The sequence below is a fragment of the Petromyzon marinus genome, chromosome 36, assembly GCF_048934315.1.
Source record: "Petromyzon marinus isolate PM22_M1 ecotype Great Lakes invasive population chromosome 36, UKy_Petmar_22M1.pri1.0, whole genome shotgun sequence".
Lineage (NCBI taxonomy): Eukaryota > Metazoa > Chordata > Hyperoartia > Petromyzontiformes > Petromyzontidae > Petromyzon > Petromyzon marinus.
In genome coordinates, this window is record NC_133702.1 from 9238384 (window position 1) to 9253751 (window position 15368).

The 15368-nt window shown below is 50.4% G+C and overlaps 1 protein-coding gene across 1 annotated transcript in view; it reads right to left on the bottom strand.

Annotated features, from left to right (window-relative positions):
- Positions 1-531: 531 nt before the first annotated feature.
- Positions 532-15368, bottom strand: part of FBLN2 (fibulin 2) — a 75497-nt gene continuing 60660 nt past the window's right edge. The window contains exons 15-18 of the mRNA XM_032966475.2: positions 11471-11590; positions 9593-9724; positions 4270-4393; positions 532-2589 (exon numbers count right to left, since the gene is read on the bottom strand). Coding sequence (XP_032822366.1) covers positions 2199-2589; positions 4270-4393; positions 9593-9724; positions 11471-11590 — 767 coding nt within the window. The 3' untranslated portion in view covers positions 532-2198. The remainder of the gene's footprint in view (positions 2590-4269; positions 4394-9592; positions 9725-11470; positions 11591-15368) is intronic.

The following is a 15368-nucleotide window of genomic DNA, read 5'->3' on the forward strand; positions in this document are numbered from 1 at the left end:
GGTCTCAGCCCGGTCACCAATCCACTGCACAAATAAAAACCGTCGCATCACATTTGGTCCCGCGGGTAAATTGCCTAAATTCCAGCTATGATAATTAAACCAATTTGTCGTTTTTACTGTCACGAGATAAACTTTATTCTGGGTGGCAGAGCGGGTGAGGAAGCGCTGCCCCCTTACTGAGCTGATCAGAGGTCAATCACTTGCAGAGATCTCAGAAGTAGTTCTGTGACTTCCACTTCCACGGGTCTGTTATGCAACATGAATGGCCGCGCTGCTCTGCGAGAGATCCGAGTGGACTCTTCGTCTCCCGAGGCGACGTCAGTAACAGTGGGGATGAAACTGGGGCGGATATAGTCAAGGAGAAACGAGCAGCTGTCTTCTTGAGCTTTCCAGATGGAGACCGGCGATGGGACGCCAGGCTCGTGAAGCTCGTGCATCCGACTTGGGGACCACGAGCACAGAGCTATGGCGAGACCGTGTGATTGATGTGGACGTTTGCACAAACAGGAGCGTACACTGCACCAGCGCGAGTTACACAATTAGTCAACGTTTTTATTGCTTTGGTCTGAATATTTTTGCTCATTTCGTTACATTTGACTTTCCCCTACGACACGAAGCCAGCTTCCCTTATCCTACTTATCCGACAATCGCCCCCCCCCCTTCCCAGACCCGGATAACCTGGATCCACATTCACAATCCCCACAACCCTACCCAGAAAACGCCACCGTTCAAACTCTATCGTGTTTTCCACGTTATTATTTTTCACGTTAGGCTACAGTAATAAATTCAACGATATAAAGATTACCTACACAGGATTGGGGAATGTCCGGCCCGCGGGCCGTATGAGGCCCGCAAAATCATTTGGTGTGGCCCTGACAAGGCAACCACAGGCGGGACTCGAAATTCAATAAATCTAGGAGCAAACCTGGAAAAGCAGTTGCGAGTAGCAACATCATCAATACCAGCTAACATCATCAATACCAGCTAACATCATCAATACCAGCTAACATCATCAATACCAGCTAACATCATCAATACCAGCTAACATCATCAATACCAGCTAACATCATCAATACCAGCTAACATCATCAATACCAGATAACATCACACGCCTCGCCAAAGAGAAGCAGTTCCAGCGATCGCATTAGGGGTGAGTTAATTAAATGTTTCACCAAATAGAACAGGCTAATTTTTAAGTTGATAATTTTGTATGGCCCGCGAATGATGTTTTATAAATATCCAAATGGCCCTTGGCAGAAAAAAGGTCCCCCACCCCTGGCCTATCACGACGACGTCGTCATATAACAACCGTACCATCAATTTATTCATGGAGAATTCTACCACGAACGTCAGTTATTGTTATTCCAGACGTATTTTGTCAAGAAATAAAATACGTATATATAAAAAGTAAAATGGACAAAAATAAATCACCATGTGACGATCATTTGAAAAGCGGACAAGACGATTATCGTTGATCTTGTACCATACGATGTATCGCAGTATCGCCATACCGCGGCAACCACAGTATAAACACAACTTCCGTCCTCAGGCTCCACAAACACAACAAATACAGTCCTAGGTTCATGCCTGTTTTTTTTTTACATTTTAAATGTTAAAAAAAAGTTGTGTTCATCTTAGTAAAAAAAAAATAAGATACAAATAAAGTTTTCTTTTTTTTTAAAGTGAGTATAGACGAAGGGCATTTATTTTCTCTCTTGCATCGGGGGGGTCGTCGTAATGTCCCCCACTATCGTTTCACATCGCTCACTCGCCCGCATTGCTCACTCGTGTCACGGTCAAGGCCCGAAGGGATAGAGGGCAAGAGGAAGGAAGCGGTTCAGCTGGTGGCACAGCGTGAGCAGTCGGACTCTCGACGAGAGACGCCGACGATCATCGCAGATGGTTATTCGTCTGTCATGCACATCGCCCCTCGGTTATGAGGATGACGCTAGATGGATGGATAAGACTCACCCCCGGCACCCCCCCCCCATCCACTCCCAGCAATGATCGCGAGCACCAATTACAACTTTTCATCCGTCTCCGGGTGGACAACTGTTGCTCTCCGCACACCCGGAGCTCATCCCCGCGGCCTCATCCTCCCACAGCCGACAACTGCCGCCCCCCCCCCACCTCATCCCCTAACCACAGCCGGGCACGGGGGACGGCTCATTGGAGAGCGACCGAGGGAGACCGGCCGGCTACTCCAAAAAGTACGTGGTGGTGTGCGTCGGGAAGGGGCTGGTGGTGATGAAGACGAAGATCTTGGCCACGAAGCTCGTGACCGTGCCCTGGCGGAAGAGCTTCATCTCCGCCTCGAGCAGGAAGTCGTGCGCTCCGCCGACGACGGGCCGTCGGAGCAGCACGACGCCCGTGTGCGAGTTGAGCTTGCGCGTCGCGAAGTAGCCCAGCTCGTTGCCCGACGGGATGGACAGCAGGATACTGTCGCCCACGAAGGCTGGCGAGGGCCCGATGCGGAAGATGTTGGCGGGCGTGCGCACGCTGTCGGGGAACGTGAGCGCGTAGTGGGTGATGCGCGCCGGAGCGTCGGCGCAGCCCAGGTAGTCGTGGCACGAGATCCGCTCGCAGCGCCTTTCGGGGTCAAGCATGGGAGGGTGGTGAGAGAACCGGTGAGCAGGTACGGCTAGGTACGGTGTGAAAGAAGTTCAACATACATACATACCTCGGAATAGTGCTTGGATAAGAAACTAGCACCATGCGCACTTTTCTTAATGACCAAATATCTTAACCTTTTTCCAAGCCTGTATCTGAACTTTAGGCTGCTCCTGGGGCTAAGGTGGCAGAAGAGGGCATTGCAGGAAATACATCCATTGTTGCCCTGTACAGCAGCGCTCTCCAACCTTTTTGAAACCAGGGACCGGTTTCATGGAAGACAATTTTTTCACGGACTGGGGGGGGGGGGGGGTTCATCTTTGGGTCTTTCCCTCTTTTCAAAGAAGCTCTCCAGCGTCGTTTATTTTTTACTCATTTTGGCTAGGGGTTAGAGCTTGTGGGCTTTATACCAAGACTGTGACTGAGACAAGTGCGCAGTGCGGGAAAGAGGCGCGGATGGAAGTGGTAAATAATAAAATAATGGGCGGGCCACACGCGGACTCACCGCTCACCACCTGCTGTGCGGCCCGGTTCCTAACAGGCCACGGACCGGTACCAGTCCGTGGCCCGGGGGTTGGGGACCCCTGTTGTACAGCGATAACTTGACTTTCGTCCACCTGACTTCCGTCGCTTCGCTCTTTCGGCCGTTTTCAACTATAACCACAGTTAAAATTTCGTCCACGCGGCTTTCTTCATTCGTCCGATTTCATCCAAAACCTTCCACGACGTTCGTGCCACGCGCCATCTTTTTCGTTTTTGAATAGAAGTCGTTCAGTGAGCATCTGTTATATTTGTGTTTATTCATATATTATTAATACTGTACTTATTTCTGTGATTATACTGTAAACAATTCTTAGTTGCTACAGTGATTGCTTACGCAATAAAAAAAATATTTCACGGTATCATTTTGTTGATTTATTGAGCTTTGTTTATTTATTTAGTTTTGTTTATTTATTGTTTATTTTTATTTTATTTCTGTTTATTAAGGTTTCGCGCGCATGTGTTATATAGTATTTACTGTAATCATTTGCGTGTACGTTTTTCGCCGGGCCAAAATAAATTTGCAAGCTGAATAACGGCTCTGCTTTGACATTCGTCCATCTTTGACATTCGTCCATGCTCTGGTCCCTAACCAGACGAAAGTGCGAGGTATTCCTGTACTATGTTCAACGCATACTGCTCCCTACCTTTAATAACCCGCAACGCCCAGCACGGTAAAGTGATGTGACCCCATGCGGTAGCACGTTCGCCGCTTGTTGTAGAGGCTCGCGGTTCGAATGCAGCGGCCTCCCTCATGAACACAGCGGGGTGCACTAGTCGCCGTAACGCTACGCGCCGTCTGCTTCACAGCAGGACATTCGCCAGAGTGGGCCATCGTCTGCTGGCGTCGCGGTCCGACGTTTTGCCAAGTGGAAGAAAAATTGACCCACGATGTACTCGATTGGAATATACACGTAGCGATAATTATCATCAGCCTGGGCTGAAAACTCGGCTGCACCCTCCCGAGGACTTCCCCGGGTAAACACGCGTCAATAAATAGCCCCCAACGACCCGGAGGCCCTCATGCCCCAGCAGACTGACAAAAGGGCCGCAGATCACACAGCAGCACACGTACACACACGTGCGCACGTACAATCTCGGGTTAACTCGCACACTCACGTGTCCGACGCCCTGCGGTAGTTCGGCGGGCAGTCGTAGGAGAGGCACCGGAAGCTGCCCTGGATGTTGTAGCAGGTCTGGTCGGAGGAGCAGTTGTGGCTGCCCAGCGCGCATTCGTCGACATCTGCAGAGCGGGAAGAGCGGCAGTGAGTCCAACGTTTTTAAAAACAACGGCGCTACGCCTCTCTAAATAAAATTAACGCTGAGCCGCTTTTACGTTCCAAGATTGATAGGTGAACGGGACACCCGCCCTGCAACCTGCAGACCTCTGGGAACGGGAAAGGGTTAAGTTAAAGGGGCCCTCTTCTCTTTCTAATTTCTATCTTTGTAGCCCGGCGCCGGAGCCCTTCCGGATCTCAGTGCAACCGGTGTAGTTGCACTGAGATCACACGGGAGGGACGTGCCGGCTATGCCACAGGCCGACAGCAGGGCCTGTGCCACGCGCAGCCGAATTTTATCTCGGCCGATCGTTATCGTCTGCGATGTCATTCGTTCAGACTCGAGGCATTCGCCTACGTGTACGTGTTAGGAGCGTGACGAGGCATCAATTCGTCGATTGAAATTGAATCTCGCGCTCGCGGTGCACTAGTCGAATCGCAAGCGTGCCAGCCGACTACTTTATAATGAATTCCTGGACTCTTCATGCAAACGTTTCGTTCGGAGCAAATTGTGCGAGCTAAATGTGCAAGTGAGACAGGGCAATAGAAACGCAATACAAATGAGAGGGCACAAATGACACGAGAGAAAATGGAAGTCGCGAAAACGTGAATCGTGACAATTCCTCAACATTGCTGAAGACGCGTGCTCAGATCGGAAGCTGCCTAATGGGAGCGTGGGAGTACGGACCGTTCCACCAATGCGCGAGGCAGACCTGGGAATAATCAAGGCTATCATCGCAGCTTTTCGGCACTGCAGCTAAATCGCTGGCACGTGTCCACTTGCTCCCCATTGCTCGGCGCCTGAAAGCGTTTGTCTCCGTTGTCCAGGCGTGCTGCTGCAGCTGCTGCTGCTGCTGCTGTGCCACTTGCCAAAGGCGAAGAAGTCGCCCGATTATGAAATCCACCGCCCCCCCCACCGCCCCTCTGAGTAGTTGTCGTACCTCACGCGGTTTGCTTTATTACGTTTCTTTGAAGTTTCCTGCCCAAGGGCAGGTCCCTCCATCCTCCCCTCACCAGCATTTATTGGGCAACGCTGTCACTGGATGCAGCTTGACGTCATAGCCTCCATACCCTCAAGCATCCAACTTGCTCTGGCTGAGAGCTAGAGATCATCGTCATCATCGTCAGCCGTGTTGAATCCACTGCTAGATGGCGGCCGCGCCATTCCGTGTTGGTCGCGTGCGCTCATTCGACCACGTTGGGGAATGCATGTTCGTGGAGGAGAATGGGGCAGCACAGTGGTGCAGAGAGGACCAGCCACTGACGTGATAGCCGTGGCTGGGATTCCAACTCGGGTCACAACAGAGCGCTTCGTGAATCACGGGCGGTGACGCGTTCCCTGCTTGTTGCAGAGGTTCGCCATTCGAATCCCAGCGGCCGCCCTGGCTATCACTGCGCTGTGAAATGACCGTAATAATACGACTACACGCCGTCTGCATCACAGTGCCCGTTCAGGATTGCCCTGATTTCATTAGCAAAATATTGTACCATCGTGGACCATCGTGTGCCATCGTGTGCCGGCGTTGGCGGCCCAAATTTTGCCAAATTTGAAAATTACCCAAAAACTCCTCAACTGGCATTATACACAGCAGCAATAATTGCCCCCCTTATGAGTAGACTAATACCCCAGGTCACTGGAATTCTCACCTGGTTAATTAACATAAACTTGAGAACTCAATAAAAAGAAAACATAATAAAAATTGTATTGTTTTATTTTTATTTTATTATTTCCCTTCTACGTTTTTTTACCGAAAGAACCAAGAATATGAATCCCTGCAGTCACGAAAGCTTTAAATCGATATTTGAGAACTTTAACCACTGCACCACCGCTCCACCCATATTCACATGTCCATATTAGCCTTTCTGAACAGCGCTTAACTCAATCAGGACTCTGATGCGCATTTGCCAGTGCGTGCCTGAACTAGAGCTAGCAAAGGTGCGTCGCTCACAAACAGCTCGATGGCAAGACCCTCACAGTGTGGCATCACGGTGGTGAGATGTTAAATACTTCGCTTGGTATGTAGGAGGTTGTGGGTTCGATCCTGACGCCTGCTGTATATTTGGAGTGCATATTCTCCCCTGTGATTGCGTGGATTTTTCTCCGGTTTTTCCCTCCACATTTAGAAACATGCGTTAAGAGTATTTGGCTGCTATATTTTTCCACATGATAAGCCACTTCGTTGAGCTGTCATTTGTGGCCAGGCCATTTCTTAAAAAGAGCTAGGTGACTCAGTGAGGCTTACCTGATAAAATAAAAAAAGAGTTTAGTTGAGAAAATAGACATAGTTATTAGTTTTAGGACTCCCATCATGCTTTGCATGCGTGTGATATAACCACCGCATTGCAGGCACAATGCTTCCAGTCTTGTCTAGACCACCGACTCAAAAGAGTTTGTTTCCACAACCTGCACGTATTTTCCCAACCTCGCTGAGCTTTCTCATCATTAAACAGAGAGAGTGCCCGATTTGCATTTTGCGCGCAGACTATCCAGCTACGGCCACATTCCCGCGCTGCTTCCCGCCCAACCACCGCGGCTGTATTTTTTTTCATTTCACCGCGGACGTGCAATACTTTCCATCGCTGCACGTCGTACGTGACAGCCACGCCGGCGCGTAAATCATCGCCCGTCTCGCGGCCGGGGGGGGGGGGAATGCCTAGGACGGCGCGGGCAACGGGTGGCAACGACGGCGCGGTGTTGTGTCTGCCCACGACAGGTTTATTACGCCCCTCGCAGGGGCGCGCTGCGTCAATGGCCTTTCCAGTTCGCGGGGAATCTGGAATGCCGTGCAGATGTTGTGCCTGTTTTATCTCTCCGCTATCGCGAGCCAACACTTCCTCTGATACCATCACAATGACAGGCTCTTTGGTTTCAGGTTATAATCTCAGATTTCGCACAATGCGTTTAAAAAAAAATTTGGACATGCTCAAGACGATGGCATTTTAAATAAAACAATGCCGTTAAGCGTGCGTTTTCATTTAAACGTAAGGCAAATCAGCTCGATGTGTTGCGGATAAACTAACAGCATGGGTGTTTCCGTTGTGTAATGGTTGGTGCATCAGACTTGCAATTCAGTGATCGCCGGTTCGATCCCCTGGCGCAGTAATTGAAACAACCTGGCGCAAGTTTCTTAAATCACCCCTCCCCCCTCTCTCCTCTGTCCACCCAGCAATGTTAATGAGTATTAGGCAATCGGCAGATCGTGTGTGGTGGGGTAAATCGTGGGTAATGTAACCGCTTCCACGATATCTGGCAAGCGTGGAAGAGTAGGCCAAACACACACTAGAGACCATTCAACCATCAGAAGCATGGGCACGTAATTGCAGGGCTGCACCTTTATAATTTTTAAAAAAACTAATCGTAAGTGTATTTTTTTCAGCTTTTTTACGTATTATAATAATAACATCCTTTTTTTATTAAGCTTGGCACACACACGTAACTTTCTTTGTATTCGCTGCGCGGGGTATCATTACACTGCCAGTTACAGTCAGGGCAGTAAGTGACTCGGGCTATTGACACACGAGGAGGGCTTAATAGGGCGCTTAGGCAATTTACAGCACGTTGAACAGGGGGGGCAGGGGGGGAGCTAAAGCGGGAGCCACACACGGCGCGGTGTATCATGTGGCATGATCGCACCACGCGACGACGCTCACCTAGTCCATCACCTGCCACAACATCCTCCCTTTACCCCCCTCCCCGCCGCCGCGCCTCCACAGCCAATCTCTCAACTGCCCCTCCCCACACGCACACAACTCCCGTACAGGCACCATTATTACCACTCCTGCATCTACCCAACACCCCCCTCCTCCCCACCGCCGTTCCAGCCACTTCACCCCAACACTAATCTACCCAACCGAGCAACCCTCATGCCCCCACGCCACTCACCCGACTCATTCCCCCTCAACCTCCTCCCACCCCCCGCCTCTCCAGCTCGTCTCTGATGTTCACCTGTACTGTAGCTACCAGGGGTGGAAGGCACATTACTAATTTGGGATTACACGGGCAGCACCTCCGATTAGCACGGTTGGCTAACTTTAGGGTGCGACAGAAGTTCAACATACATACATACTTATAGCAATCACCGCCACCCCCCGTTACTGCTGGACTTGTGTCCGCTTGCGGGCCATGTCCTGAGTCACCGTGTGCCGCGCAGGGACAGCTTCCACTGGGGGTGCCCTTTCGAATGCGATGTGAAGTCGCTTGTCGCGTGTGACTCGTTCTGATACGCCCCGGCGTGAAAGGCGTTTGATAAACCATCACGCAAAGCACAAACTCCGGTCATTCTCGCAGCGCCTTCTGGCTCGCCATCGAACAAAGACGGTCACAGCATCGCGCGTTTTCAGGTGCATTTCTGTGGCCGTCTGGAACGCTATTCCTTCCGACATTAGGAAGCCACCGTAACTATGCAGTTTTAAATCATCCAGATTGAAAACTCATTTGTTTAGAACTGCTTTTTGTATTTAGTATGTCCTTCCTCCAACACCTCCGATTAGCACGGTTGGCTACGTATGGTACGAAAGGAATTCAATATACATACATTGATAAAAAAACAAATCATCTTAATTTTCATGAATGATCTACTGACTTCCAGCGATTCAATTTATTCGCCCCGATTCAGGGTCAAGATTCGATTCAGGAAAAAATATTATTTTACATTGTCGTGAATTGTAGCGGCCACCAGTAGCTGCAGGAGTCAAGTAAACCTGTTGCTGGAGTGGAGAGTGTGTGGTTGGGGGGTAGAGTGAGATGAGAGGGGAGAGATAGGAGAGTGTGTGGAGGGGGGTAGAATGAGATGAGAGGGGAGAGATAGGAGAGTGTGTGGTGGGGGTAGAGTGAGATGAGAGGGGAGAGATACGAGAGAGTGGCGGGGGATAGAATGAGATGAGAGGGGAGAGGTAGGAGAGTGCGTGGAGAGGTGTAGCGTGAGATGAGAGGGGAGAGGTAGCAGAATGCATGGAGTGGAGTAGAGTGAGATGACAAGGGAGACGTAGGCACGTCCGAGTCGACGGAGGTGCTTGCACACTGTGAGTGTGATGTAAGTTAATTTGATTACTTTAGGAGCCAGTGGAGGGATCGGGTTATTGGGGCGACGTGGCCTCATTTCAAGGCATGTTGGGTCACACTGCATGGGCTCCCGCGTGGCGAGGCAGGGTGGCAGCAACCTCACCTCGGCAGCCTCGTCCGTTGGGAGAGAGGGTGTAGCCACTGTCGGGGCACTCGCACTGGAAGCTGCCCTCGGTGTTCACGCAGCGGAACGCGCACAGCCCCTCCGCCTCGGGCAGCGAGCACTCGTCCACGTCTACATGGAGAGACGCCGTGCATGTTGACGTCATCGTCATCGTTGCGTCATCATCACTGACAGCAATAAAATCGTCTTCGTCGTTGTCATTATCCTCTTAGTTATACATGTAAATATCGTCAACACAATCGTATTGATCGTCATCACCACCACCACCGACGTTAACATTTATCAACGTCATCAACTATCAATGTCATGATCATCAACACAATTATCACAATCATCAGTCTAATTATCCAACATCGCAATTGATCAAGATCATTTAGTATAATCGTCATCGTCGTCATCAATCAACACCATCATGAATCTCCATTATCAAAGCCATCGCCCACATGCCATGCCGGTTTGGAGCCGCAGGGATCTCTGCTAGCTCAGCATGGAGGCATCTCCCACCTGCCTGCAGGTGTTCTGGGAAACCACGATCTGATAAGTGAATAATTTACAAACCCAGAGATCATCACAATACCTCCCTGATCTCATAAACCATCACGCGAACTCCGGTCATCCTCGCAGCGAATTTTGGCGAGCCATTGAATCAAGACGGTTACCGCATCGCGCGCTTTCAGATGGCGCGTCTGCAGCCATCTGGAACGCTCTTCCTTCCGATATTAGGAAGCCGCTGGAACTATGCACTTTTAAATCTACATTTCAAAACAAATTTCTTTACAACTGCTTTTTGTGTTTAGCATGTTGTCCTTCCCCCGCACCTCCGAGTCGCACGGTTGTCTAGGTGCGGTGCGAAAGAAGTTCAACGCACAGTACATCTCTCGTGGCCCCAGCGCATCCCGTTCACGGGCCCTGACCAGACACTGACGTTGTCGCTGCCACCTGATTGTGATGCAACATTCGTGGTAGCAGCAGATGAATCGGCAGCATTTTATCATCAAAGTTGGCCAAGCATTCCAATGTGGCAGGACCCTCCTGAAAGAAGAGTCTCAAGCCTCGGCGAGCTTTTTCCTGGGTACACGAATGGCAACACCATTGCTTCATCGGTGGGAGTGAATATATATTACTGGAGGAACATATTCTGGGTGGACAAACAGTACATACAGGGTGGTCCAAAAGTCACGATGCATAGAGTTATTCTATTAATATTAAGAAAAAAGGCCAAACTTCATTCCCTGGGTGTTTATGCATGCACGAAATGTGTTTTGAAAGTTAATTTAGGACTTTTTTTTTAAAGACTACAACCTCGTACTTGAGTGCACATAAGAAAAAAGCGAATTCATTTCGTTCGTCTTTAGTCAATTTAGTAAAAAAAGAATTATACGTCACCTGAAAAGGAAGCAGAAAATATATATATACGACAGCGTCTTGTGATGATCTCTGGGTTTGTAAGCATTAACGTGAGGAATAAACAATCAAATGTGCTAATACCAGTGTTAAAATAACTAAAATAACCCGGCATATTCTCTTGAGGCTTGGTGCACAGAAACGCGCTCGGTGAGGAGTGCAGTGAGGGAGGCAGCGGTGAAGGAGGGCGCGGTGAGTGGCGGTGAGGCGGGTGGAGGTTGGGTGAGCAGCATGCGGTGAGGTGGGTGAGGTGAGGGGGGGAGACGGTGAGGAGCGTGAGGTGAGGAGGGTGAAGTGGGGGGGGGGGGGGTGAGGTGAGGAGGGCGAGGTGAGGGGTGGGGGGGAAAGGGGACGCCACGAGGAGCGTGCGGTGAGGAGTACGCGTTGAGGTGAGCGGTGGTGAGGCGCGGATGGGGGCGCGGTGAGGAGAGGGCACGGCTAGCGCGCCGCCACCTTGGCACGTGGTGTGGTCGGCGGTGCTGAGCTCGTAGCCCTGCAGGCAGTAGCACTGGAAGGAGCCGTACGTGTTGCTGCACTCCTGGCTGCACAGGCCGCTGGAGCACTCGTCAATGTCTGCGACACAGCGGTGGGGGGGGGGAAGGAGGAGGAGGACGACGTTCAACAGAGGTAAGGTCGTGGGAGTGGAACAAGAGGGCCACCTTGTGGCAAGGGAGGGAAAGAAGCGCCTGGACCCGAGATGGAAACGCGAAGGAAAACCAAACATCACGGCATCCCAAGTGGATGTATGTGCATAGTTTACGAAAAAAAGCTCTGCTCGTTTCCATGAACAGCCACCCAAAGACAGGCATTAGCAGGCATTGCCCAGTAAACATGCAATGTCGAGACAGCATCGGGTGACATGAGAGCAACGTTGTAATTTCATACGACTAACCCTCGACACACCCAGCTAACCCTCTATACACTCAGCTATCCCTCTACACACTCAGCTAACCCTCTACACACTCAGCTAACCCTCTACACACTCAGCTAACCCTCTACACACCCAGCTAACCTTCTACACACTCAGCTAACCCTCTACACACTCAGCTAACCCTCTACACACTCAGCTAACCCTCTACACACTCAGCTAACCCTCTACACACCCAGCTAACCCTCTACACACCCAGCTAACCCTCTACACACCCAGCTAACCCTCTACACACTCAGCTAACCCTCACACACCCAGCTAACCCTCTACACACTCAGCTAACCCTCTACACATTCAGCTAACCCTCTACACACCCAGCTAACCCTCATACACCCAGCTAACCCTCTACAAACTCAGCTAACCCTCACACACCCAGCTAACCCTCTACACACTCAGCTATCCCTTTACACACTCAGCTAACCCTCTACACACCCAGCTAACCCTTTACACACCCAGCTAACCCTCTACAGACTCAGCTAACCCTCTACACATCCAGCTAACCCTCTACACACCCAGCTAACCCTCTACACACCCAGCTAACCCTTTACACACCCAGCTAACCCTCTACACACTCAGCTAACCCTCACACACCCAGCTAACCCTTTACACACCCAGCTAACCCTCTACACACTCAGCTAACCTTTTACACACCCAGCTAACCCTCTACACACCCAGCTAACCCTCTACAAACCCAGCTAACCCTCACACACCCAGCTAACCCTCTACACACCCAGCTAACCCTCTACACACCCAGCTAACCCTCATACACCCAGCTAACCCTCTACACACTCAGCTAACCCTCTACACACTCAGCTAACCCTCTAGACACCCAGCTAACCCTCTACACACTCACCTAACCCTCTACACACCCAGCTAACCCTCTACACACTCAGCTAACCCTCACACACCCAGCTAACCCTCTACACACTCAGCTAACCCTCTACACACTCAGCTAACCCTCTACACACTCAGCTAACCCTCTACACACTCAGCTAACCCTCTACACACCCAGCTAACCCTCACACACCCAGCTAACCCTCATACACCCAGCTAACCCTCTACACACTCAGCTAACCCTCTACACACTCAGCTAACCCTCTAGACACCCAGCTAACCCTCTACACACTCACCTAACCCTCTACACACCCAGCTAACCCTCTACACACTCAGCTAACCCTCACACACCCAGCTAACCCTCTAGACACCCAGCTAACCCTCTACACACTCACCTAACCCTCTACACACCCAGCTAACCCTCTACACACTCAGCTAACCCTCACACACCCAGCTAACCCTCTACACACTCAGCTAACCCTCTACACACTCAGCTAACCCTCTACACACTCAGCTAACCCTCTACACACTCAGCTAACCCTCTACACACCCAGCTAACCCTCACACACCCAGCTAACCCTCTACAGACCCAGCTAACCCTCTACACACTCAGCTAACCCTCTACACACTCAGCTAACGCTCTACACACCCAGCTAACCCTCTACACACTCAGCTAACCCTCTACACACTCAGCTAACCCTCTACACACCCAGCTAACCCTCACACACCCAGCTAACCCTCTACAGACCCAGCTAACCCTCTACACACTCAGCTATCCCTCTACACACCCAGCTAACCCTCTACACACTCAACTAACCCTCTACACACCCAGCTAACTCTCTATTCACTCAGCTAACCCTCTACACACCCAGCTAACCCTCTACACACTCAGCTAACCCTCTACACACCCAGCTAACCCTCTACACACCCAACTAACCCTTTACACACTCAGCTAACCCTCTACACACTCAGCTAACCCTCTACACACCCAGCTAACACTCTACAAACCAAGTTAACCCTTTACACACCCAGCTAACCCTCTATACACCCAGCTAACCCTCTGTACACTCAGCTAACCCTCTACACACCCAGCTAACCCTCTACACACTCAGCTAACCCATTACACACCTAGCTAACCCTCTACACACTCAACTAACCCTCTACACACTCAGCTAACCCTTTACACACACACATCTAACTCTCACCCTCTGCACACCCACCAACCGCAACCCTCACCCTCTACACAATCACCAACTCCGTGCGTCACCTTTTTGCTCGAGTCCACACATTTATTCTCAAAACACAAGCACCATAACACGAGATCACACACATCGCCTAGTGCACGCACGCGCGCACACGCAACACCACGAGGCTATCTCGTGTGTTTTCGACTTGTATTTTTCTCCCCGCATGCTCCTTGAGCGACGCGCGGCATCGTCGGCGCTTGGAGACCGCGATGTTTTCCTCAAACAACTCGTGCGGTGGATGGCCATCGCGACGGGCCCCAGCCGCCGGGTCACAACAAGGCGCGCGAGCCCGAGTCACGACGGCGGCGCGGTTTTACTCACAATGAAATGGCGAGGCTTTTAAGAGTTTAAAGACAACCGAGAAGTCGCCCACATTTAGTTTAGATATAAAGCAGCGCCGGGGCCGACGAAAAGGTCACGATGATTTACATCTAAAGGGGATTTTCTTTCACGCAAGTTGTAATGCCGCCTAAAAGCCAGCTGATAATATAATGGTGCCGCTGCGAGGGCACACTGGCCCCGCGCGTGACCTTTACCACGGCGATAATTTTCTCGCCAAATGAGGGCATTTTTTTTCTTCCGACAGGTGTGCACGCGATAATAATAATGAAAAACTTTTGCTGATCTGCATTAATGTTAGAAAAAAATGGAAAAAAACCTCGCCGCTGATCTTTCGCCGTAGAACAAAAAATGTATAATGCCTTAAATTCCGTATATGTTTCGCCCTGTCACGTCGCGGTCACTCAAGGCTCGTTGACCGGGCTAGAAAGTGGAAAGTGGCCTGGGGTCTCAGGGATGACAGGCCATAAATGCTCAGAAATTGACTGAAAACATCTTGAACTGAAAAAAATGCAATGTAGAACCCTCCTGAAAAACAGCCCTAGGACTCAGTGTGGCAATCCTGGATAATTAAGTAATTATAATATTGCGAGGGAGACTGAGTTCGGCTTGTGTGGGCAACCAGGATAAGTAAGTAAGTGATGATGCAGCGATTCATTTATCTAAGTAAATTATTACGCCTACGATGCTCGCAGAAAATTGTGCATGTAGCACATAACAAATTAAACGATGAGTTACAAACGAGTCTGAACAAAATGAGAAACAATATGAAAGAGAGATTGAAAATGAGACGCAAGAAGTTATTCTTGGATCATATCGCAGCGCAGAATTGTGGCGATCCATCGCATTGCTGGGGGAGGAGTGGTGAATGGTTACATACGTACAAGCTGGTGTGGTTCAGGGTTGGGTGGCAAAAACCGGAGTGACCCAGGATAGCCGAGGAGTGACCAGGATTCCAGGATTGGAGTACCCAGCGTTTGGTGAATACAGACTAAAGTAGCCC